At 40.4% G+C, this 25,818-nt stretch overlaps 1 protein-coding gene across 1 annotated transcript; it reads left to right on the top strand.

The window, feature by feature from the left end:
* Positions 1–546: 546 nt before the first annotated feature.
* Positions 547–25,499, top strand: tnpo2b (transportin 2b). Its single transcript, XM_061988147.2, has 24 exons — positions 547–757; positions 2,301–2,400; positions 2,561–2,636; positions 2,727–2,876; positions 3,054–3,160; positions 3,256–3,389; positions 5,341–5,422; positions 7,017–7,139; positions 7,224–7,342; positions 7,456–7,516; positions 7,600–7,771; positions 7,997–8,149; positions 12,919–13,144; positions 14,647–14,818; positions 14,910–15,104; positions 15,210–15,368; positions 16,639–16,726; positions 16,813–16,911; positions 17,000–17,095; positions 18,588–18,663; positions 21,464–21,563; positions 21,659–21,733; positions 22,414–22,543; positions 24,034–25,499. Exons 2-23 carry the CDS (start codon positions 2,302–2,304, stop codon positions 22,519–22,521), a joined length of 2,670 nt encoding a protein of 889 aa, XP_061844131.1. The 5' UTR covers positions 547–757; position 2,301; the 3' UTR covers positions 22,522–22,543; positions 24,034–25,499.
* Positions 25,500–25,818: the final 319 nt, after the last annotated feature.

Below are 25,818 nucleotides of genomic sequence, written 5' to 3'. Positions count from 1 at the left end.
ATCACCCAACCATGCAAATTTTGCATTTCCTTTGGAAATCGAGGTCCCACAGTCTGGAGGAAGACAGGAGAGGCACAGGATCCACGTTGCCTGAAGTCTAGTGTAAAGTGTCCACCATCAGTGATGGTTTGGGGTGCCATGTCATCTGCTGGTGTCGGTCCACTCTGTTTCCTGAGATCCAGGGTCAACGCAGCCGTCCACCAGCAAGTTTTAGAGCACTTCATGCTTACAATGTTCTTATAAAATGTCTAAGTGAAACGTATCGATACCGGCGATACGTGTCCAAAAATCCCTGGTATCGGATCGATACCAAAATGAGCAGTATTGGCCACCTCTACAGAATAAATAAACAGACCCCATCTAGCGATCAGATTTGGTACACAATGAAAAGGCAGCACAATCCTACCAACGCTAAAAAGACATGTTCAATGTTTAAAAAGTCGACCAACAAGCTGTTATTAGAGTGATGTATATATGCAGTATCTCCTCATGGATGGAAGTCGGGTCGTAGACTTAGCTTGACAACCCGCCCCGTACGGAAGCCGAGTGTCTTCCTGCTGATCACCGGCTTGATAGCCAGGCATGCAATCTGTGTCACACAACCAGTGAGCAGCACAGCCCTCAGTCACATCTCAAGAGACCCGAAGTTGGTTTTCAGTCCAACAAATCACAGTTGTACTCGTTTAATGTCCGTCGTTTCAGTATCGCCACGGAATTACCAAGGGAAAAGCTACGTTTGACCCATCGGAGCGAGCAGGTAACATTTTCGCGGTACATTCAAGAAAATACTAGCTAGCTTAGCTTTGCTAAACCCGACGGCTCTGTTATGAATATTAATGCGCTCTGTTTGCTCTCTTAGTGGCGGTGATTTCAGTTTATAACCCGAGCTGCGGAAAAAAGCGCTGATACGATAGTAAACACAAGACTACCTTCGACTGTGTTTTTGCTCTGTAAGTTACGTATTAACGGTTATAACGACGCTAAGCTAGTTCGCTAGACATTTGCGCCCAGATTGTCCGGGCCTCTCATGCTGTAAGAATAAAGTGTAATCTTCATTGTCTATCTAAAGTGGGTATTTACTGTAAAATGTGTGTGTTGGGATCCCGGAAGATAAAACATGGATGGCGATGCTAAATTGCGTCATAACGCATCCATCCATCCATCCATTTTCTACCGCTTGTCCCTTTCGGGGTCACGGAGCCTATTCAAGTTGCATTCGGGCGGAAGGGCGGGGTACACCCTGGACAAGTCGCCACCTCATCACAGGGCCAACACAGATAGACAAACAACATTCACACTCACATTCACACACTAGGGCCAATTTAGTGTTGCCAATCAACCCATCCCCAGGTGCATGCTTTTTTGGAGGTGGGAGGAAGCCGGAGTACCCGGAGGGAACCCACGCAGTCACGGGGAGAACAAGCAAACTCCACACAGAAAGATCCCGTTCAATTCAGTATTCACAGGAATGTGATCCATTCTCGCAGTTGCTTTATAGAAACGGATGTTCGCATATTGGATATGTATGCTGTACTGTCTTCCGTGAGGACTGGAGCCTATCCCAGCTGCATTCGGGCGGAAGGCGGGGTACACCCTGGACAAGTCGCCACCTCATCGCACGGTTCAACACAGCTAGACAGACAACATTCACACACACTAGGGCCAATTTAGTGTTGCCAATCAACCCATCACCGGGTGCATGTTTTTTTGGAGGTGGGAGGAAGCCGGAGTACCCGGAGGGAACCCACGCAGTCGCGGGGAGAACAAGCAAACTCCACACAGAAAGATCCCGATCAATTCAGTATTCACATGAATGTGATCCATTCTCGCAGTTGCTTTATAGAAACGGATGTTCGCATATTGGATATGTATGCTGTACTGTCTTCCGTGAGGACTGGAGCCTATCCCAGCTGCATTCGGGCGGAAGGCGGGGTACACCCTGGACAAGTCGCCACCTCATCGCACGGTTCAACACAGCTAGACAGACAACATTCACACACACTAGGGCCAATTTAGTGTTGCCAATCAACCTATCCCCAGGTGCATGTTTTTTTGGCAATGGGAGGAAGCCGGAGTACCCGGAGGGAACCCACGCAGTCGCGGGGAGAACATGCAAACTCCACACAGAAAGATCCCGTTCAATTCAGTATGTTATCCATTCTAGTAGTTGCTTTATAGAAACGGATGTGCGCATATTGGACGCCTTGCTCGTGTATCCTGTACTGTATTCCGGGAGGACTGGTAAAGGTGACAGTGTGATGAGTGTGCTACACAAACAACGTTGTGGTTCTGTGCTGCAGGATGGAGTGGCAACCAGATGAACAAGGTCTGCAGCAAGTGCTCCAGCTACTCAAGGACTCCCAGTCTCCAGACACAGCCACACAGAGAGCTGTGCAAGAAGTATCCTTACAGACACTATGTCCAAGGTGGGAAATAGAGCAGCATAATCCTTGATTTGGTTGTAAGGCTGGTCTTCAAGAATAAAGCAACCATGCAAGGTATGTGAGGGTGTGTGAGCTTTTGCAATGTGTCTGGTTGAGCTCCTTAACGCAGCCTGCAGAAATTGGAGCAACTTAACCAATTTCCAGATTTCAACAACTATCTCATCTTTGTCCTGACAAGCCTCAAATCTGAGGGTGCGTAATCTCAACTAAATTAGCCACCACAGTATTGTTGTATGCTATTACGGATTTTAGTTAATCGACGTTGCTTTTTTTCCCCTGTAGACGAGCCCACTCGATCTCTCAGTGGCCTGATACTGAAGAACAATGTAAAGGCTCACTACCAGAACTTCCCTCCCAATGTGGCTGACTTTATCAAACGAGAATGCCTCAACAACATCGGAGACCCTTCGCCCCTTATCAGAGCTACAATCGGTGAGTGCTGCGAGAGGGAAAGAAAGATAGCGTAGCCATTGTGAGTCAGAGTGCTATGTAGGTGGATACATTTCTGCAGGTAATGTGGTAGTGTAACCCTTTTAAAAAAAAAAAAAAAATGCTCTGAAATATAGAAACCTTGTATTTGTGTCTAACGTTTGTATTCCTGCCATCAAGGTATCCTGATCACTACCATTGCCTCCAAAGGCGAGCTGCAGACCTGGCCTGAACTGTTGCCGCAGCTGTGCAATTTACTGAACTCGGAGGACTACAACACTTGTGAGGTCAGGCTGGCATGGGCGCATATACAATGAAAGTTTTTAGTCACAGTGGGTAAATTTGTCAATTGTGTGTGGGGTTTTGTGAATCAATCTTTCAGGGTTCTTTCGGAGCTTTGCAGAAGATCTGTGAAGACTCGTCAGAGTTGTTGGATAGTGATGCACTGAACAGGCCACTCAACATCATGATTCCCAAGTTCCTGCAGTTTTTTAAGCACTGCAGCCCCAAGATCAGGTTGGTTGCAACAGCTTCAATGTGTCTTTGTTAAAGGGATCATTTCAAGCAAATCCAACTTTTCTTACCTGATGGCGGTACCTGTTTCTGTGTATTTGGAATTCCCAGAACTCCCAGATTATTTTAATCAAACCATGGAGGCATGGCTGAGATTAAAACAATCTTTCCTACTTTCAAACTTGCTCCAAACGAGCCGTTTGGAATTTGAGACTTAAGTTGTGAATATATGTGGTACAGTTGGAGGTTTACCCTAAAAGTTTTGCATGAGGTTGCCATTTATATCCAGTTGGTAGTCCGGCGATGTAATATAAAAGTTCCTTATTTTTCTCTATTCTCTTGTTGTGGGGCAGACTGGCCCATACATGCACATGCACATGCACATGCATGCTAAAATCCTCCATTGTTGACATTATCTAATAAAAAGTAACTTATAGTTTTAACTAGGACTGTCTAGTTATTTAAAAAAAAAAATCAGATTAATCACACTAAACCTGTGATAAATCATGATTAATCATGAGTTATTTGCTTGCATAAATAAAATTGGCTGAAGAAAATACCCCAATATTTGGGTACACATGCAATTTGGTAGTCAATGTCATACAGGTATGCTTTTTAAATGTTTTATTGAACTGCAAGTCATTGATTTGCTGAAAACTTGGTGACAGTAAGTATAGTAAAAATTAAGTGCACATTTTAAAAGTCTTTGAAGTTGGCAATAATCTTGCAAATAAGGTACAGTTACTAATCAATAATGAACAAACAAGTTTGTTTGCCTTTTTCAGATGACAATGCTGATCTCTTTTTTTGATAAAATGCGACCACGGCTCTTTGTGATCACTTACAGATGTCCAATGTTCTCAAACATGACAAATGACAACCATTATTGCACTACAAATGGAGCAATAAAAATAGCAATATAAATAGCACTCTTGATAATTAATAATTACCTCTATTATTAACAATACAATTGTTTCAAGTGCAACAATACATATGTAATGATAACTTGATTTAAAAAAGAAAGCAGAAAAATGGAGGGAAAGAAAGAGAAAGGGAACTGTATTAACTTTGTAGATTGTTAAAGTAACAATAGGTTAAGCTTTGACAGTGTGCCGTGTTTTCCCCTTTTTCCCCTAGGGGAACAACGTTGATATGTGTTTGATAAAACGTGATTATATTTATGAGTGTAGGTATACATATGTGCTTGTGTATGTTTTTACAGTGAATGTGTGAGGATGTATGTACCGTGAGTGTGTATGTATGTACTGTATTTAAATCGATGCAAAATTTTGATAATCGCACCACTATTATTACATGTTATGTAGACCATGAGGAAGTGTTTTAAATGTAGAAAAACCCCCATAATATGACCCTTTTTAAAAGTGTTTCTTTACACTGGTGCTTAACATTCACGAAAATGCTTGAATTTTAGTTAGGGCTGTGAAAGTTAGCAAGTGCGATTAACCACACAAAAAATATTGCATTAATCAAGTGTAAACGCAGATTAATCATGCAATTTATTTTGACCGTATATGCTTCTTTACCTTAACAGCGGATGGTTACCTGAAAGGCGGGGCAGGTTGTTACACGGTCAGACGGATCAGGTCAATGCATATGTCAGTGCAAAGATGGGTGAGGAAACCCCTACTGGTGAAACCTAACTCCAACTGGACCTAATTATGCAGCCCTAATCACAATTCAAATGTGTGGTTGATCAGATTAAAAAAAATACTTTGACCAATAATTTTAATGTTAAGATAAATAAAACGGGAGCAAAATGTCTGTAACAAAATATAACTACAGTAATATGATCTATTGTCCTTCTTCTATTGTTGAATTCCAGTTTGTACTGTCTTTTAATATGATAATTGTACATTAATAGTTTTTCTCCTATCATTATGAATTTGTCTATACTTAAAGCCTGTATTAAACCACAACATTTTCGTCCACTCAGGTCCCACGCTATCGCATGCGTGAACCAGTTCATAATTGGTCGAGCTCAGGCTCTGATGGATATTATTGACACTTTCATTGAGGTGAGTATTTTTATTAACTTGTATAATTTTCCACTTTTTACTAACTTCATTGTAAAAACAAATGATGTTCCGTTTGATTTCGAGCTAGTATCATCTCTAGCCTACTATAGACAGAACAGTAGAAAACAAAAAACATGCATTGTAAAGAACTGTCGGACATTCGGGGAGAGAAATATAATGCAGGATTGTGGTTGGTAATCAAGTATATGCATAAAAAATCTGCTTAACCCCAAAAATCAACCATTTTTAATTTAATTTCTTGTTGCAAGGTTTTTTTAGACTTTCCAGTAAGTGTATTGCTGTTCCTAGAAAATGTTTTACACGGATTGACTGAATGGATTATGCTTGTCATAATCATAGTATATTTGCTTTGACACAATAAAACAAATTAGTTCCAAGCTAGTTCTGCATGTTTAGCCATCGTTACTGGTTTGAAGACTATGAGGAGATAATGGTAAGGTGGCTAAACCACATTCACGGTACAAGATTGGCCCATGTTTTCATCAAAGCATTTGTAGTTCTGCAAGTGCGCAAATCACTTTGGCTGCTCCTGTCATAAAAATATGTGGCTTGTCATTTGTGAGCAAAGAAACAGCATTTTAAATTCCTAGCAGCAGATTTAAATACCAAAATGTCTACTTTTCACGTTTTTATCGTCCAAACTTCATGGATATGCAAATGTTGTCAAAGATGTTACAATTTGACCCAGATTAAATTATAACCTAAGTCACTCACTGCACAACAACACACAAAGGATGTATGATTAATGGTTAAAAAAAAAGAAATACTGTACAACAATAAGATAAATAAAGACAATAAATATTTGGTTTTATCCCTGTAGTTGTCTTGCACATTAGAAGGGGTGTTGCAAAGGAAGGAGAAACAATGTTGATTGCTCCACTGAGTGCTTTACTACGTCTAATTTCACTTCACTTACTTTTCCTTTGGCGTGCTGCCCCCAGAAGAGTCCCTCAGTACATAATGGCATTACGAAGTTAACTATATAGAACAATAGTGATGTCCTATTATCCCACATATGTATATGCACGTAACAAATTCTACTTTTCTTTTTGTACAATTATAATAATTAGTGAGAGTGCGTTCGTTAACTCATAACGTCCTAAATCTTTGACTATCCATATTAATCCGATTACAGAAACACACTGAATATCTTTTATAAGGTGTAAGAAATAGAAATAACTACAGTATTTTGTGTAGTGCTCCCTCCGCTGCATTAGTTCACACCACTGATTTGTGGGTGTTAGTGTGTGAATGTGTTTTGCACCACTACTTTGTTTCACTGCAGCAAAAATGTGATTCATCCATCCATCCATCCATTTTCTACTGCGTCATGTTGTATGCAAAAAAAAACCAAACAAGTGTGTATAACTGCTGTGATGTCTGTGACTTCAAATTTACTGGTGCAAGCTTATACTGTACCTGTTTTTGTGCTTAACAAGTCGAGTGTGGCTTTTGTGACCAAATATCTTCATTTATATATTTTTATTTCTTCCTTCCTTCATAAGCTGCTCCTCTTTAGAACCTCCTCCAATAATTTACTCTCTTTCTCTCTCCTTGTCTCTTTCCTATCCAGAGTCTCTTTGCACTGGCAGGTGATGAGGACAGTGAGGTGCGCAAGAATGTCTGCAGGGCCCTAGTAATGCTGCTGGAAGTCCGCATTGACCGCCTCATCCCGCACATGCACAGCATCATCCAGGTATGGATGTGACTTTTGTTAACTGCAGATGCCTTACTCATGCTCTTCACCATCATCATCATCCTCTGGTTGTTTACCCTTCAGTACATGCTGCAGCGGACCCAAGACCCAGATGAGAATGTGGCTTTGGAGGCCTGTGAGTTCTGGCTGACTTTGGCTGAACAGCCCATCTGTAAAGAGGCCCTGTCTGGCCACTTGCTCCAGTAAGTTCTCACATGCCAGCAGCTCAATGGACTGGATTAATGTCATAACAAAGAACTCCACATGTCTCATATGCACAACAACAGCTAAGAATTGTGCTCTGCTGTCTTTTTAGACTCATCCCAATTTTGGTGAATGGGATGAAATACTCTGAGATTGATATCATTCTTCTTAAGGTGAGGCCATTACCCCCATGAAAATACCCTCCGCTGCCTACTCCTTTTTATCCTTATTCATCAAATGCTCTGTTGTCCTCCAGGGTGACGTAGAGGAGGATGAAGCGGTTCCAGACAGCGAGCAAGACATCAAACCTCGCTTCCACAAGTCTCGCACGGTCACTCTGCAGCACGAAGGAGGGGATGGTGAGGAGGGCGAGGACATTGACGATGATGATGACGATGATGACGATACTCTGTCTGACTGGAACCTACGTGAGTACTACCTTTCTGGATCATTGTATTTATCTTCCAATTCTTTTATTCTATGTGTGGTACAAGATTGACTAATTTGTATAGCGCTTTTCTACCTTGAAAGTACTCAAAGCGCTTTGACACTATTTCCACATTCACCCATTCACACACACATTCACACATTATGTTGTCCAGGGAAATTTCATATAATTTCAGAGCTGAATATGATTTGATACTTACTTTCAGGGAAATGTTCTGCTGCGGCGCTGGATGTTCTGGCCAATGTGTTTCGAGAGGAGCTGCTTCCTCATCTCCTTCCCCTGCTCAAAGGCCTGCTCTTCCACCCGGACTGGGTCATCAAAGAGTCTGGCATCCTGGTCTTGGGGGCCATAGCCGAAGGTGAGACCTACTGTTGGCATTTTAGTGAATTGGTTTTCCAAACCAAACATTTGTCACACTCAAAGTGAAATGGATCTGGGTACTTGTTATTTTTTGTATGTGTTTAACACTGACTTCTTTAGCATGTGCAAGGAATGAACCCCTATACCAGTTGATTATCATAAACATACAAGAATTGGCTGAGTTTGGCAGGAAAGAATTCGGGAATTATGTAGTGTTGAGATTGTGAGCAACAAGCCCTCTCGCAGGTCTAACATCAGTCACCTCTGACCTTACAAATGTTTTTGTGGATGAATGGACACAAAGTATGCTGTTATACTTGCTGTAAAATGTGGACTGACTGCATTGTTCCATTTATAATTTCTTGTTGCTGTGTAGTGGCAGCATGTCCAAATACTTTTGTATTTTTTCTAGCTCTTCCAATGTTAACCACTGAACTGAAGAGGTGAATATCTTTGCTGACAATGTATAATTGGTTCTGTGACGGAGCTCTTATCTCAAAACACTTGTATCGCAAAGCAACGTCTTCATTGCATTTAATAGGAATCAATTCAATTGGTGCCATACAGCACAATTTGTAATTGATAAGTTAGATACAAAATATTGTATCTAACTTGGATAAGAAATATTGTATAAAAACAATAAAATAGAATGTACTAATAAAAACGATGGTAGTTTTTTGATGTAATATTAATATACAACCTTCACCTTGGAGAGTAGACTTCTATGGTATCTCCTTGCAGCTGCTTCTCCATCAAACACCATCAACACAATCCATTTGCATGGATGCCGTTTACAAAACCCAAAACCAGTGAAGTTGGCACGTTGTGTAAATCGTAAATAAAAACAGGATACAAAGATTTGTAAATCCTTTTCAACTTATATTCAATCGAATAGACTGCAATGACAAGATATTTAATGTTTGAACTGAGAAACTTTATCATTAACTTAGAATTTAATGGCAGCAACACATTGCACAGAAGTTGTCACAGGGGCATTTTTACCACTGTTACATCGCCTTTCCTTTTAACAATACTCAGTAAACGTTTGGGAACAGAGGAGACCAATTTTTGAAGCTTTTGAGGTGGAATTCTTTCCCATTCTTGCTCGATGTACAGCTTAAGTTGTTCAGCAGTCCGGGGTCTCCATTGTCGTATTTTACGATTCATAATGCGCCACACATTTGCAATGGGACACAGGTCTGGACTACAGGCAGGCCAGTCTAGTACCTGCACTCTTTTACTACGAAACCACGCTGTTGTGACACGTGCAGATTGTGGCATGGCATTGTTTTGCTAAAATAAGCAGGGGCGTCCATTAAACATACATTGCTTGGATGGCAACACATGTTGCTCCAAAATCTGTATATACCTTTCAGCATTAATGGTGCCTTCACAGATGTGTAAGTTACCCATGCCTTGGGCACTAATACACCCCCATACCATCACAAATGCTTGGCACTCAGCATCAAGGGTTGGAATTGGGGTTTAAATCACCAAAAATGATTGCCAGGCGTGGCCACCGCTGCTGCCCACTGCTCCCCTCACCTCCCAAGGGGTGATCAAGGGTGATGGGTCAAATGCAGAGAATAATTTTGCCACACCTAGTGTGTGTGTGACAATCATTTGTACCTTAACTTAACTTAACAAATGCTGGCTTTTGAACTTTGTGCCTATAACATTCCGGATGGTTCTTTTCTTCTTTGGTCCGGAGGACACCACGTCCACAGTTTCCAAAAACAATTTGAAATGTGGACTCGTCAGACCACAGAACAGTTTTCCACTTTGCATCAGTCAGTCTTAGATGAGCTCGGCCCCAGCGAATCCGGCGGCGTTTCTGGGTGTTGTTGATAAGTGGTGGTTTTGCATAGTAGAATTTTAACTTGCACTTACAGATGTAGCGACGAACTGTAGTTACTGACAGTGGTTTTCTGAAGTGTTCCTGAGCCCATGTATGGATATCCTTTACACACTGATGTCGCTTTTTGATGCAGTACCACCTGAGGGATCGAAGGTCATGGGCATTCAATGTTGGCTTTCGGCCTTGCCTCTTACGTGCAGTGATTTCTCCAGATTTTCTGAACCTTTTGATGATATTACGGACCGTAGATGGTGAAATCCCTAAATTCCTTGCAATAGCTTGTTGAGAAATGTTGTTCTTAAACTGTAAAATGCTCACGCATTTGTTCACAAAGTGGTCACCCTTGCCCCATCCTTGTTTTTGAATGACTGAACATTTCATGGAAGCTGCTTTTATACCCATTCATGGCACCTACCTGTTCCCAATTAGCCTGTTCACCTGTGGGATGTTCCAAATAAGTGTTTAATGAGCATTCCTCAACTTTATCAGTCTTTTTTGTCACTTGTGCCAGCTTTTTTTAAACATGCTGCAGGCATCAAATTCTAAATGAGCTAATATTTTCAAAAAATAACAAAGTTTACCAGTTCGAACGTTAAGTATCTTGTCTTTGCAGTGTATTCAATTGAATATACTGTAGGTTGAAAACGATTTGCAAATCATGTTTTATGTTTTTATTTACGATTTACACAATGTGCCAACTTCACTGGTTTTGGGTTTTGTAGATATTATTACATTCTTGGCTGCTTCAGTATGGTGCAGACTAGCAGCGATACTCTGGAATCGTTTCGTCAAGGTGGCAACCCACTGTCATATTTTTGAGGATTTATTTTCTTAATCCAACAAATATCATCCGCTTCTTTTTCTCAGCACTGCACTTCACACTCACTTTTTTCCCGTGCTTGGAGAAAAAAAGTTATGTTCATCTTTAGCTACAAGTTAATGCTAGTGAGTAAGACTGAATGTTTTGAGTGGATCTTACGGGGTTCACTGTGACATTTGCTATACAAAATAATGGCGGAGATGCTTGTAAATCAAGTTTTTGCTTGGAAATTAAAGCTTAACAATTACCCAAGAGACAGCTCTTATCTCAAAACACTCTTAAGTTGGGGGACTTTAAGTTTAGGTATCAATCATTCAATCAATCAAAGTGTGCTTATATAACCCTTAATCACAGATGTCTCAAAGGGCTGCACAAGCCACAACGACATCCTCGGCTCAGATCCCACATCAGGGCAAGAAAAAACTCAACCCAATGATAATGAGAAACCTTGGAAGGGACCGCAGATGTGGGGACCCCCACCTTGGGTGACCGGTGCAATGGATGCCGAGTGGATACAGTTAATAATGTGAGAGTCAGAGTACAGTCTATAGTGGGGCCAGAAGGGGATCTTCTTGCATGTAGACACGTCGGGGCGCAAAGACATCACCAACTGATACAAAGAGGAGTGGTCCATCCTGGGTCCCGACTTGGAACAGTTAGTGCTTCCTCCGTGGAGGCTGATACGTGGTCACCTGATAACAAGGCACAGCAAAAAAGAGAGACAACAGATGAACTGGTCTAAAAAGGGGTATATTTAATGGCTAGAGTATAGTTTTAAGATGGGACTTAAATGCTTCTACTGAGGTAGTATCTCTAATTGTTACCGGTAGGGCACTCCAGAGTACTAGAGCCCGGATAGAAAACGCTTTAAAGCCCGCAGACTTTTTTTGGGCTCTGAAAATCACTAAAAAGCCAGAGTTCTATGAAGGCAGATTTCTGGCTGGGACATATGGTACAATACAATCAGCAAGATAGGATGGATCCAGACCGTTTAATTTTTTATACGTAAGTAGTAAAACCTTAAAGTCACATCCTAAGTGCACAGGAAACCAGTGCAGGTGAGCCAGGATGGGCGTAATATGATCAAACTTTCTTGTTCTTGTCAAAAGTCTAGCAGCCGTATTTTGTACCAACTGTAATCTTCAAATGCTAGACATAGTGAGACTCGAAAATAATACGTTACAGTAATCGCGACGTAGCGAACGCATGAAAAATGATCTCAGCGTCGGTGGTGGACAAAATGGGACGAATTTTAGCGATATTACGGAGATGAAAGAAGGCTGTTTTAGTAAAACTCTTAATGTGTGACTCAAACGAGAGAGTTGGGTCGAAGATAATACCAAGATTCTTTACTGAGTCGCTGTGTTTAATTGTTTTGTTGTCAAATGTTAAAGCAGTATTATTAAATACGTAGGTACCGGTGTCGAGCAGGACCGATAATCAGCATTTCCGTTTTCTTAGCGTCAGGATGCTGGACATCCATTGTTTAATTTCATTTAGACACGCCTCCAGGTGACTACAATCTGGCATGTTGGTCAGCTTAAGGGGCATGTAGAGTTTGGTGTCATCAGCATAACAGTGAAAGTACCACAAAGGTACCACTGTATTATATTCAAAGTTCAATGAATCGGTATAATTATGGCTCAAGTGGTATTAAAAGACGAAATTGTCATTGGTGTTTACAAACCGCCCCTTTAAATGTCCATACTGTTTAGTGTAGATCAGGGGTGCCAAAACCTTTTTCTTCCAAGGGCGGGTCAAACACAGCCATTGTAATCATGCAGCAGCACCGTGAATGAGCAGTTTAGGCAGTGGAGATCGTCACTTTCGATTGATGGCGACTAGTTAGTCTTGCGGACATGCCAATAATGATTGTGTGAGCCTGAATGAGGTCAGTATGAATATGTAATACATTTGGGAAGCCAGCCTTTGGTGTGCCAAACAAAACATCTCAACAGGCTCCACTTTGGGCATCCCTGGTGTAGGTCGTTGACCAAATGGTACAACAAAATTTGGTTTTGAGAATATTATATTACTGGCAAGTGAGAAAACGTTTGTATTTGAGAACTATCGCTTCTTCTTTCTCCAGGATGCATGCAGGGCATGGTACCTTACTTGCCTGAGCTCATTCCCCACCTCATCCAGTGTCTATGTGACAAGAAGGCCCTCGTTCGTTCCATCGCCTGCTGGACCCTCAGCCGTTACGCTCATTGGGTGGTCAGCCAGCCCCCGGACGCACACCTGAAGCCTCTTATGACGGAGCTCCTCAAACGGATCCTGGATGGCAATAAGAGGGTACAGGAAGCAGCCTGCAGGTACTGATTTAGAATCTTTCAGTATCAGATTTATTGGCCAAGTATGTTTAACACACAAGGAATTTGACTTGGTAGACTGTGATCTCAGTTCAGTTTATTTATTTATATAGCACATTTAAAAACAACCTCAGTTGGCCAAAGGGCTGTACAGACATAAAAAACAATTTCAAACAAAAAAAGGCACACAGTGTCACATTTACATTGTAACGCAGAAGGATGAATAAAATACAATAGTAAAATATACCTTAAAATAAGTATTTCTTTGTTCAATGTAAACAATAAATATTATCGATTAACTAAAAATATAAACAAGTGCTTCAATAACTAATACGGGCAAGGTAGGGCTGGACAATTAATACAATTTTAATTTAGATTTTTATCGTGGCTTCTCACGATTATGAAAATGCATGCAATGTGCATGCAAATTCCGTAGCTTGTGACATTGAAAAAGATGAGGAGCGAATGAGTGAAAAAAGAGCACGTCTCTGCGAGAAGGTTTGGATGTCTAACCTGACTCTCGCCAGATCCTTGTAGTTCGCTGAGCTGCTCACAAGGATCTGGGATCGAGGGCATTGCACACTCCTTCAAGATAGCAAAAAATATCTTGGATCGCTGGGCGGGATTTCATAGATGTGACATAGCGCCGAAGCGACTGTTTGATTCAAACAACAATGGCGGCACGCAGCGAGGAGTCGCGTGCTGACATTGATTCTGCTATTGCAACTGTTTTGCGACATCGATCGTCTACTGAACTTGCTGCGTTGTGTCAGTAGAAGTTCTCTAACTTTTCGCTCTGTTGTTATCCAATTTGTCGGCTGTTCTGTTTTGGATTTTCCAGCGTCGCTCATCAGCGTCACGGGTTGATTTCGATGTGAGTGGTTGAAGTAGCACGTCATTCAAGATAACGGACAAGTGGTTTATCCAATCACATGCAATGATTTTTTTTACTAGGCCCCGCCTTCTGAAATACATCTCCTATTGAGAAGTCCCAGATCCTTGTGTGGAGCTCAGTGAACTACAAGGATCTGGCGAGAGTCAGGTTATGGGATGTCACCATGGTTGCTACTTTTTATTTGACACACCGCGAATATGCCTAATCAATTAAAAAAAACGGAAAAACTGAAATTTATTGTTTTCTACATTGCTATTGTTATTTAAATGTATTGGTTTTGATATTATTATAAATATTTTACTTGCTGTGGTTTATCCGTTACTAATTTGTATCTGTTTTTTTTAAACCGGTATATTTAAAGTTGAGTTTTACATACTCATGTTTTCAAATAAATGAATAATCGTGTAATTAATCGTAATTATGCTATCAATCGAAATAATCGTGATTATCATTTTTATTAATTGTCCAGCCCTAGTGCAAGGCTAATAAAGTAGTGGTGAATAGAGCAAAAAAGATGACTTGAACATGAGTTGGTACATTCAGTGACGGATAATTGCTTCTTCAACCCCACTACTTCTGCTTTACCAACCACCTCTTTTTTTTTTTTAAGTGCTTTTGCCACCCTGGAGGAAGAGGCGTGCACAGAGTTGGTACCTTACTTAAGCTTCATCTTGGACACGTTGGTGTTTGCTTTTGGGAAGTACCAGCACAAGAACCTGCTCATCCTTTATGATGCCATAGGAACACTGGCAGACTCTGTCGGACACCATCTGAACCAGCCTGTAAGCTCCATTGCCCTCATAAAATACATCCTATTTAGTTTGTAAGCCTCAAAAAGAAAAATGGCACAAGCCAAATCTCTTCTCTTTGTAGGAGTACATCCAGAAGTTAATGCCTCCGCTGATCTCAAAGTGGAATGAGTTGAAGGATGAAGATAAAGATCTCTTCCCATTGCTTGAGTGTCTGTCATCTGTAGCTACAGCTCTGCAGAGTGGCTTCCTCCCCTACTGTGAGCCCGTCTACCAGCGTTGTGTCACTCTTGTCCAGAAGACTCTGGCACAGGCCATGGTGAGTCGCGCCCACGTTCATTGACCTTTCAAAAAAAAGTTGTGTATGTTGTGAGTTTGCTGCCATTATAAGATTTTCTAATTGTTCCATATGTATGTGTCTTAGATGTACAGTCAGCAGCCAGATCAGTATGAGGCACCTGACAAAGACTTCATGATCGTGGCTTTGGATCTCCTGAGCGGCCTGGCTGAGGGACTGGGCGGTCATGTGGACACACTTGTGTCTCGCAGCAACATCATGACTCTGCTGTTCCAGTGCATGCAGGCAAGGAGTTGTCATCTACTAAACATGTTGTATCTAGTAAGACAAAGTTGTTAATTTTCAGTCTGTCAACTACACTGGCTCGGTACACATGTACAAGTTTATTGGTATAAAACGGCCACGTTCTAAAGCAATGCAAATTGCCTACCATAAAAGTAACACCATTTCTGTAAAATCAGAATTTATGATCCATCTCTTGTATTAGATACGATTGGAATTAAAGGCCACATTTTGTGAGAACAAATATTATGCTTTTAGTTCAGTTCAGTTCACCATTTTATTTCGAACACAACAAACACAATTTATTCTACACATTTTTGCATCATTGGAAAACATTAGTAAAACAGAGGCTTCTCAGAGGGTGAAATAACTCCTGGAAATTACTGGCTTAGAGGGGCCAAAGGTATAGATGTGTGTGTCCAAGTTAATGGAAACTGCAGGCTGTGTCTTCTTCTAATGGATTTATTACAATCTTCGGCAAGCTGGGTAACGTTTGCACAAACAACTATCAGAAAGGCAGCCAATATTATATGCAGATAATATGTCATGAGACATGCAAATATATATTAAATACAAAGAGGACATAAGTAAAATAAATTAAGGAGCCGACCCCGATCTAGACAATACAAACAAAAAACATCTTCAATACATCCGGAAAGTATTTACAGCCCTTCACTTTTTCCACATTTTGTTATGTTACAGCCTTATTTCAGAATGGAATAAACTAATTTTTGTCCTCAAATTTCGGCAGAAAAATACCTCATAATGACAATGTGAAACGTTTCTTTTAATATTGTAAATTTAATAACATTTAAAAACTTAAAAAAAAAATCCCGTATACATACCGGTAATAAGTATTCAGACCCTTTGCTCAAACTTTGTTGATGCATCTTTGGCAGCAATTACCACCTCAATTTTTTTTAATATGATGCCACAAGCTTGGCACACGTATCCAACAGCTCCATCAGATTCATACATTTTATGATATGTGACTTTATAAAGTCTATTTGTGTGTTCCTGATACCCAACATTTTTCATTTTTCTCAGTGCGCTTTTGTAATGTCCATAACTTTTGTAAGGTGCTCTCGTAAGACTTCCACATTGTATTTAAGATATCTGAGATCTGTGGGACACCATATGCAATACACATGTTTTATGACATGTGTTGACCTATTTGTACAAACTGTGTTTGGCTTTGGTCAAATGCAATAGTGTTTTTTCATGTACCGGTATGTTCACATTTCTCTCTCTTTCTCTCTGTCTGTTTTCCCAGGATACAATGCCTGAAGTAAGACAGAGTTCTTTTGCCCTACTCGGTGACTTGACCAAGGCTTGCTTCCCTCATGTCAAACCATGCATTGGTAATGCATTTATTCCCATATTACAAAGAGAGTGCCTTTGTATTTGGTCGTGTCTTGTTTGTTAATCTGCCTTTGTTTCCCCTCAGCTGAATTCATGCCTATTTTAGGAACCAACCTGAACCCAGAGTTCATCTCTGTCTGCAACAATGCGACCTGGGCCATCGGAGAGATCTGTATGCAGATGGGTAAGTTGTATAATTTTTTTATGTGTGAGCCTGGTTAAATTTGAGATGCCTATCGACAGACATGTATTTTAATTTCACACTTTCTCAGGTGTAGAGATGCAACCGTACATTGCTATGGTTCTGAGCCAGTTGGTTGAGATCATAAATCGACCAAACACCCCTAAGACCCTACTGGAGAACACAGGTATATGAGCAGTCAAACACTTAAATGGAAATCCTTTTTTGTTACTGTTTGTTAGTTATTACTGGCCATTTGAAGACACCAATGACGACTATGTAGCCGCTAAAGTAGTGTAGTTACTAGGGGTGGGAATCTTTGAGAACCTCATGATTCGATTACAATCATTCATGGCGAGAAGGCATCCATGTTTTAACTTTCGTGCTCTATGAAACCACGAAATGTCCAGACAATTTGCCCCCAGGTGCTGTCAACATGCAGCTCAAAGTAGTGTGTTGTATCTACCATCTTTTCTTTCACATGTATGAGTGACAGTGTTCTCACACTGTGTGGATATTATTCTCTCTCCTGTTTTATTCATCTACTTGCTAATTGTACTTTCTAATTCTACTTGCTCCAATCGTGATGCATCGAACAATTGATCATTTACAGCCAAAGACATACCGGTATGTTCTTCTTTTGCTGTTTACTGATGCTAACTTCACCAGCATGGTAAGCAACTGTACTTTATTTCACTCAATTAATTGCGCCCTCTGCTGGGTTCTTCTTAGTACTCTTAGATTAGGTCTGTTGTAGTGACTTCACAATAACCAAGTTCTTGCATACACGCAAAAAAATAAAATTTGGTACATGGCACAAAGTCCATACCAGTCAAAAGCATTTGGTGTGCCTATTTCTATTTAAATGATTGCTCTCGTCACCCTTAAGCCTGGTGTATATTCTTGCGTTAAGTAATTTACGTAAGCGACGCCGTCTTGCCCCCTCCCCTGCCTAGCCTTGCGCTGTGATTGGTCAGCTTTAAGTGGTCCCGGACCACAGAAAAGCAGACTTTATTCTTGAAATGCACAAATTCTTGTATGAAATTAGGCAACAGTGATTAAACATTTGCATGAAAACGAATATTGTGTACTCTCGGTGCACCCTCAAAAAAATTACTTTGGTGTTTTTGTGTCCAGAAGAAAGTCACAAAGTGCGAGTCCGACACTGTTTTTAACTTTAATTGCCAAACATCAATAACACATAACCATACACATTAACACCAGCATGTCCTTAAAATAGTTATTTAACATTTTTGTTTATTTACATTTACAAAGCTCTCTCGTGTCCCAAATGGCCGAATAGCAAATATTAATAGCATGTTCTGCCGCGAGTTGTTTAGAAGTTTCACGGTCCATCTTCACAAAGATATTTTCCTCAGGTTAGAAAGTAAAACTTCCATTAAAAGTAAACTGATGTTTCTGAATAATTAGTTCCAGTGAAGACAAAGATGTCGATCTTGTGGTTGTCATCATTCTTCACAAGAAGGTAAATATCCACTCAACGACAGCTGCGGTTGCTCCTTCTGGACACACTGTCCCTTAGTGTTTTGGGAGAAAATTACAAGGCTTGCGCCACCCCCCACAGAAGAACTATAAATCAAACAAGACGCTGTCAGATAGACGCAAACTACGCGACGCGAGAGTATATCTCAGCCTTTACTCCTTTCGCTCTCTTCCAGCAATCACCATTGGACGACTGGGCTACGTGTGTCCCCAGGAAGTCGCACCCATGCTGCCTCAGTTTATCCGACCTTGGTGAGTCTGTTTGAACTCTAAATTCATGTTTCATTGGCAAGCTGTAGATGCACAGTCAGCATGCGTCTTCTGTGGGCTCGCCACATCACTCGGTGTTCCCTCTTAGCCTCTTTTTTTCTCACAGCCATTAGCCAAGCCATTTAGCAAGACCCATATTTTGGCAGATGAGTTTTCCCATCAGGCATTGCTCATGAATGGGTTGGTTTCTACCACATTCTTTCCACCATGCCTTTATGAATGAACTCATCACAGCAGTGCACAATTGTATCATTATAAGGGCTACACATTGTATTGTAATAGATATCCATGAAAGTAGTGCGAAGTTTGTGTTTCCTCATTTTGGCTGCAGGCCGAGTGCATAGGACGGTATTGATGAAGGGGCAGCGTGTGCCCCCAACAGAAAAAAAAATTGTTTTTGTGTCTTGTCATTAATTAGTGGTAATTAAAACGGAGAGGTTTTGTCTTCTGGAATTTAACTGGTTTAGAGTGGAAAAGGTAGAGAGTTGTGTGTGTTCGAGTTTCAAGGTCACAGCAGTTTGTTTTTCTATTTGGTGGATTTATTAAGCGATAGTTCCTAGGGGTGTGAATCTTTGGGCACCTAATGATTTGATCTGATTTAGATTCCTGGGGTGACGGCATAGAGATGGCCTCAAAATGTATTTTAAAAAGATGTTTTTTGTTGTTGTTTTTTTTCAAAATCGATTTAGATAAGAATCGCGATTTGAATGTGAATCGATTTTTTATGCACCCCTAATAGTACCTCTTTATTCACACACTGTCAGTATTTGAGAGCAAGTATGAAGTGAAAGAAGAAAGGGAAAACTAAACATCTGTCTGTGGCAGCTTCAGAGATAGTTATGCTGTAGTTTCACCTTGTCTGACAGCACTTAACTATGGTGCATTCAGGGACAGTCGAATAACGTGCAAAATCTTAACGCTTGATGAAAAACAAGCAAAAAAACTAATGGCTTTTATAAACAGTGGCATATGTTGATCTAGATAGAGATTACAAGCACCTTGTGCGTACGTGCGTACGTGCGTGCGTGCGTGCGTGCGTGCGTGCGTGCGTGCGTGCGTGCGTGCGTGCGTGCGTGCGTGCGTGCGTGCGTGTGTGTGTGTGTGTGTGTGTGTGTGTGTGTGTGTGTGTGTGTGTGTGTGTGTGTGTGTGTGTGTTGGAGGCAGAGGTGGGTAGTAACGCGCTACATTTACTCCGTTACATCTACTTGAGTAACTTTTGGGATAAATTGTACTTCTAAGAGTAGTTTTAATGCAACATACTTTTACTTTTACTTGAGTATATTTATAGAGAAGAAACGCTACTTTTACTCCGCTACTTTTATCTACATTCAGCTCGCTACTCGCTACTAATTTTTATCGATCTGTTAATGCACGCTTTGTTTGTTTTGGTCTGTCAGACAGACCTTCATAGTGCCTGCGTTTCAACAAATACAGTCACTGGTGACGTTCACTCCGTTCCACCAATCAGATGCAGTCACTGGTGACGTTGGACCAATCAAACAGAGCCAGGGGTCACATGACCTGACTCAAACAAGTTGAAAAACGTATTCGGGTGTCACCATTTAGTGGTCAATCGTACGGAATATGTAATGTAATGTGCAATCTACTAATAAAAGTTCCAATCAATCAATCAAAAGTGTGAAGGAAAAAAAGATCCTTTTTTATTTCAACCGTACATCCCGTCAAAAGCCTAAAGACTGACTGCACAGTTCCTGTCTTCACAATAAAAGTGCCGCTCCATCGCGCCTGCGCTTTCAAATTAAGAGTCTAAGAAAGCCAGTGCAAACAAGCTAGCAAGCTACGGAGTTTGCTGCCAATGTATTTCTTGTAAAGTGTATAAAAACGAATATGGAAGCTGGACAAATAACAAGCCAAAAACCAACCACTTTCATGTGGTATTAGACAGAAAGGAGGAACTTTTTTTCTCCTCCATTTGAAAACGTGGACATTATCATCACTACTGTCTGATTCCAATCAATGCAAGTCATCAGAATCAGGTAATACACCAACTTATATTCTTGTTTTCATGAAAGAAAGGAATCTATATGTGTTAAACATGCATGTATATTCATTGAAACACCTTTAACATGTAAACAAAAACGGAAAAATAAATAAATATAAATTATATACTGTATATATCAATGTATGTATATATATATGTGTATATGTATATATATATGTATGTATATATATATGTCTTAATAAGGTTATCCAAAAAATAGTGCTCGATACCGTAGTAGAGCGCAATATATGTATGTGTGGGAAAAAAAATCACAAGACTATTTCATCTCTACAGGCCTGTTTCATGAGGGGGGGTTCCCTCAATCATCATCTCCTGATGATTGAGGGAACCCCCCCTCATGAAACAGGCCTGTAGAGATGAAATAGTCTTGTGATTTTTTTTCCCACACATACATATATGTATATATATATATATATATATATATATATATATATATATATATATATATATATATATATATATGTTACTCATCAGTTACTCAGTACTTGAGTAGTTTTTTCACAACATACTTTTTACTTTTACTCAAGTAAATATTTGGGTGACTACTCCTTACTTTTACTTGAGTAATAAATCTCTAAAGTAACAGTACTCTTACTTGAGTACAATTTCTGGCTACTCTACCCACCTCTGGTTGGAGGTGGGGGGTTTCTTACAACATGGGTGTCTTGCCCTGTGCGCCATTGAAGCTATAACAGCCACTGGCTGTGGCTAATGTTTAGATGCCTATATAACAGATTAATTAGCACTGTTGTGTGGCAGGTGTACATCACTGCGCAACATTCGAGACAACGAGGAGAAAGACTCTGCTTTCCGTGGGATTTGCATGATGATTGGCGTGAACCCTGGCGGTGTAGTGCAGGTGAGATTTAGTTTTTCACTGTTTGTAGAAGAGATCCGTCTTCTTTTGAACGTCTTCCACATCACCACAATTCTTTGTTTGATTTGGATTTTCAGGACTTCATTTTCTTCTGTGACGCAGTCGCTTCTTGGGTGAACCCCAAAGATGATCTGAGAGATATGTTCTATAAGGTAAGGTTTATAATAACTACAACAATAATTCTCAGATATTACTGTTCATGCTTTTTTCCTCTTTGCAAAGGAAGACTGAATCAAGGAAACTGAGGATGAAAACTTACTAACTGCTTGTTTGTTGCTAGGCAACTGGTTTATTAACATTTACTACTCTACTTAGTGGCCTAGTGGTTAGAGTGTCCGCCCTGAGATCGGTAGGTTGTGAGTTCAAACCCCGGCCGAGTCATACCAAAGACTATAAAAATGGGACCCATTACCTCCCTGCTTGGCACTCAGCATCACGGGTTGGAATTGGGGGTTAAATCACCAAAAATGATTCCCGGGCGCGGCACCGCTGCTGCCCACTGCTCCCCTCACCTCCCAGGGGGTGAACAAGGAGATGGGTCAAATGCATAGAACACATTTTACCACACTTCATGTGTGTGTGACAATCATTGGTACTTTAACTTTAATCTATTGATGCCTCCATATGTATTCATTTTTTTAAAGTGGCTCAAGAGGGTTAATAGTGCTGTTGTAATACATCCACTGCATTTACAAATTAATTGTATTGGAAATGTATTATATACAAATGCAGAGATGCAAAACTTCCTAACTTGCTTCTTATACATGTAAACCCGACCTTAGCTGGATTTTATTCATTAAAAATTCTCTGTTTTGTCTGTTCCCCTAAATAGATATTGCATGGTTTCAAGGAGCAGGTTGGAGAGGAGAACTGGCAGCAGTTCTCAGAGCAGTTCCCCCCTCTGCTAAAGGAACGACTGGCAGCCTGCTATGGTGTTTAAAGCCTCCACACGCATCCAAGAGGTAACTCAACTCACATCATTTAATGTCAAAAAATGAGTCCCTTCCTGATGCTGAGTAAAACCCAGTAACCATAAAACAGCACCTGCAAGAGAGGTCCTTAAAGATAGTGCTTCCATTGGTTGATGTCCTTGTGGAATTGGGAGTATTGTTCTGTTGAAAGAGACCACTTAACATCTCCAAATAGCCAGCAACCCATCGGACTCAAGTTCTTTACCTTCAGTTGAAAGATTTTGTTTGTTTCTCACAATGTTGAAGTGGATTTTATTGTCAAATCTAAATTGATGCAATCTGAATAAGATCCAGAGACTTTACTTGACATTGCAGCTTTTTACTCAGCATTCAAGATTAGTATTGTTTCAGTTAATTAGGGACATTATTCCTTTCATGTTTGCCCACATGGATTAATTTACATAGGGGTGTTAGGTTACAAAATTCTCATGGTTCGATACATAGTTGAATAGGTTTTGTAAAAAAGAAAAAAGTTTGTATATGGAAACAAAAGTCCCTATAAAAAACAATATGAATAATGGGTTCCAGCCTTGACAAAAGTCCATATTTCAATAAATGTTTGTACACTTTGAACACAATATAAAGTGTACAGTATATCAAACAAACATAACAAGGTGGTGATGATCAACTTTTTATTTAATAACAAAGTCAAAACAACATCAGTTAGCTAAACTGTCCTCCTCGTATGAAGCCACCCTGCCGACATGTACACACACTGTCACAAGTCCTGTGGTGCACTCTTGGTTTGGAATCATAAAACTCCTTCACATTAGCAGTGAGGTCGTTAGAAATGATTAGGAATGAAGAATGAAAATAAAATAAAATATTCTTGGTGTGTAGCAGAGAGGAGGGGTGAGGCAGTGTGGACAACGCTGTGAATACTTCTTGAATGTATCAAAGCACACATCGCTTGTCCATTGCTTTCTTTGGACAAAAACTGGAAACATGTTGGAAAAATAAACACTTAAAAAGCACACAAAGTAGCACAGTAACTAATTCCTGCAACACTTATAATATAGAATATAAATAGGCCTTAATGGATGTACTGCCGGGCACAACATGGGCAGATGAAACGTTGGTACACAGACAAAGGTCGTATACTGAAGCATATTTCTATTGTCTGTGGTTCATAAATCGAAACAATCGTACAATGAGGGGTTCGTATCTCGAAGTTCCACTGTACCTTTGTATCAAGGCTAGTTTTCGGTACAATAAGGTAACAAAATGCAAAACATAAAACTGCTTGGCTTTTGAATATATGTAATTATTACACCATTAAATTTTTAGCAATTTAGATACTTTTCTTCATCAAATGAATTAAATGTAATGAAAGCATCCTTGAAATATTACATAAAGATTGTATAATAACAATGGTGCACTGGACACCTGACTAACTAAGCTTTTAAATGCACGCATTTCATATTCTGCATTGTTCTTAAATAAACACACCTTTCCCTGTGCGCTTCCTTCTGTGTGTGCAGGCGAGCCAGCAGGAGGAGGGTGATTGGGAAACTCATCCATCTGTGTATTGCACTGCCCTGATCTGGGGGGAGGGAGGGGACGCTATTGGCCGCTCCCCCGCATGGACGGCCCCCACGCCCTTATGTGTTTGTCCATAGAGGGAGGGTGGGCGGGAGGGGATGGGAGGGACAGGGGGGACACCTCTAGATTAACTAGGCAGGGACCCGACACAGAAAAACTAACCGGTAGGGACAGCGAGAGGGACCTAGAGACGAGCTGGAGGGATAGAAACAGGAAAAGTACGAGGGAGGCAGGGATAGAGACCGGCAAAGAGAAGGTTCAGGGAACGAGAGGGAGGGACTTCATCAAAAAGGCAGGGAATAAAAGCCACGGACTTGTCTGTCTGTTACTTGGTTGGGAGGAGATTTTATCAGGATTCTTAATTGTAAGAGTAGCTTGACCAATCAGACATTTACAGACTCACTAAACTCTTATTGCACATGATGCTGCTCATGCAGTACTTGGAACTGACTGTGGGTGGCACTGTATGACTTTTTACAACTTATTGCATGCAGTTAGAGACAAGACTATTACTACTTTTTGGTGACTTTTCCAGGGGAATAGCATTCAATAAGAATTACTTCATCTGTTGCCACCAAATCTTTGCTTAGCTATAAGATAACCAGGCCAGCAATGTTTTTCGCCATCATTCGGACTCAGCGCTGCTTCACACAACTATCCATTGTTGACTATTCTTGTCAGCTTTTCTACCTGATGTGAAGAGAGAGAGAGAGAATAGGCTCTATTGGGTCTCTTTGTGGCTTCACAGACACCACTCCTCCATGAAGGGAGGATTAGGGCTAACATTAGATTTTCTCACCAAAGGGTAGGAAATCGTAGAGAAAGAATTACACCCTTGATTGTCTTAGTGAGGGTTAATTGCGTGTATATAAATGTTTGTGTTTGCATGTGCAGTTTGTAAGCTCGTTAGCGTTTTCTGTCCACTATGCGAATTTTGTATTGTTTTTGGTACTGAGCTTAAACTTGACTCCCACCACAATGTCCTTGGCACCTGTTAACTGTGACTGTGTGTGTGTGTGTGTGCGTGTGTGTGTGTGACGGTGTGTATTAAGTTCTACATTTTTATTGATTTCCATTTGCTGCCATAATAACTTTAAACAATGACTTTATGATGTTTCACAACTGGTTCACATTATTTTTAATTTCTTTTTGCTGCTACCAATGTCTTTTGTTATTGTAAGATTACAAAGTCGTCATAATTAGCACTAAGGCTACTTACAGTTAATGTTTTTGCACTTTTATTTGACCTTTTGTACAGATGTATTATTTTCAATTGTTCCCATATAATGCGTGTTTATCCTGTCAGTGTTTTGTCATTCCGCACTGTGAACTTAAGTGTCTTTTGAATTGCAAAAATAAGAAAATATCCCAATACTAAATGGCAAATAAAATCAACTTTGTGAAACTGCGACTAATCCGCACTTTTACAACGACTAACCTTGCCATATTGCTTGTCTGAGTGTGGAGAGAACATGCATGAGAAGTTGTTTGTCTTCAAGCATGTTTTGGATAGTTTGACAGAGTTCATATGTTCATTTTCGGGGGGGCTCTCGCTGAACCACCTTGTGAGCATGCTTCCTGTCTGTGTTTTCACACTTGTTTGCAGTTTATATGCTCGGTGTGTATTTCCCAGTGATAAGACGGCTCTTAACACAAAAGTGCACAGTTTATTAAAATATAGGAGCAAAGACATTTCCATAAAGCAATAGCCATTAACCCCTGTG

Source organism: Nerophis lumbriciformis, linkage group LG27, assembly GCF_033978685.3.
Source record: "Nerophis lumbriciformis linkage group LG27, RoL_Nlum_v2.1, whole genome shotgun sequence".
Taxonomy (NCBI): Eukaryota; Metazoa; Chordata; class Actinopteri; order Syngnathiformes; family Syngnathidae; genus Nerophis; species Nerophis lumbriciformis.
Note: the sequence above shows the minus strand (reverse complement) of the source record. Positions and strands in the feature narration are given on the sequence as shown.

Bases quoted from the DNA above. Each gene is read 5' to 3' on its own strand.
- tnpo2b (XM_061988147.2), top strand. From the start codon at position 2,302: ATGGAGTGGCAACCAGATGAACAAGGTCTGCAGCAAGTGCTCCAGCTA. The intron at 7,517-7,599 runs GTGAGGCCATTA...GTTGTCCTCCAG, and splicing joins TTGATATCATTCTTCTTAAG to GGTGACGTAGAGGAGGATGA. The intron at 15,105-15,209 runs GTGAGTCGCGCC...TATGTGTCTTAG, and splicing joins AGACTCTGGCACAGGCCATG to ATGTACAGTCAGCAGCCAGA.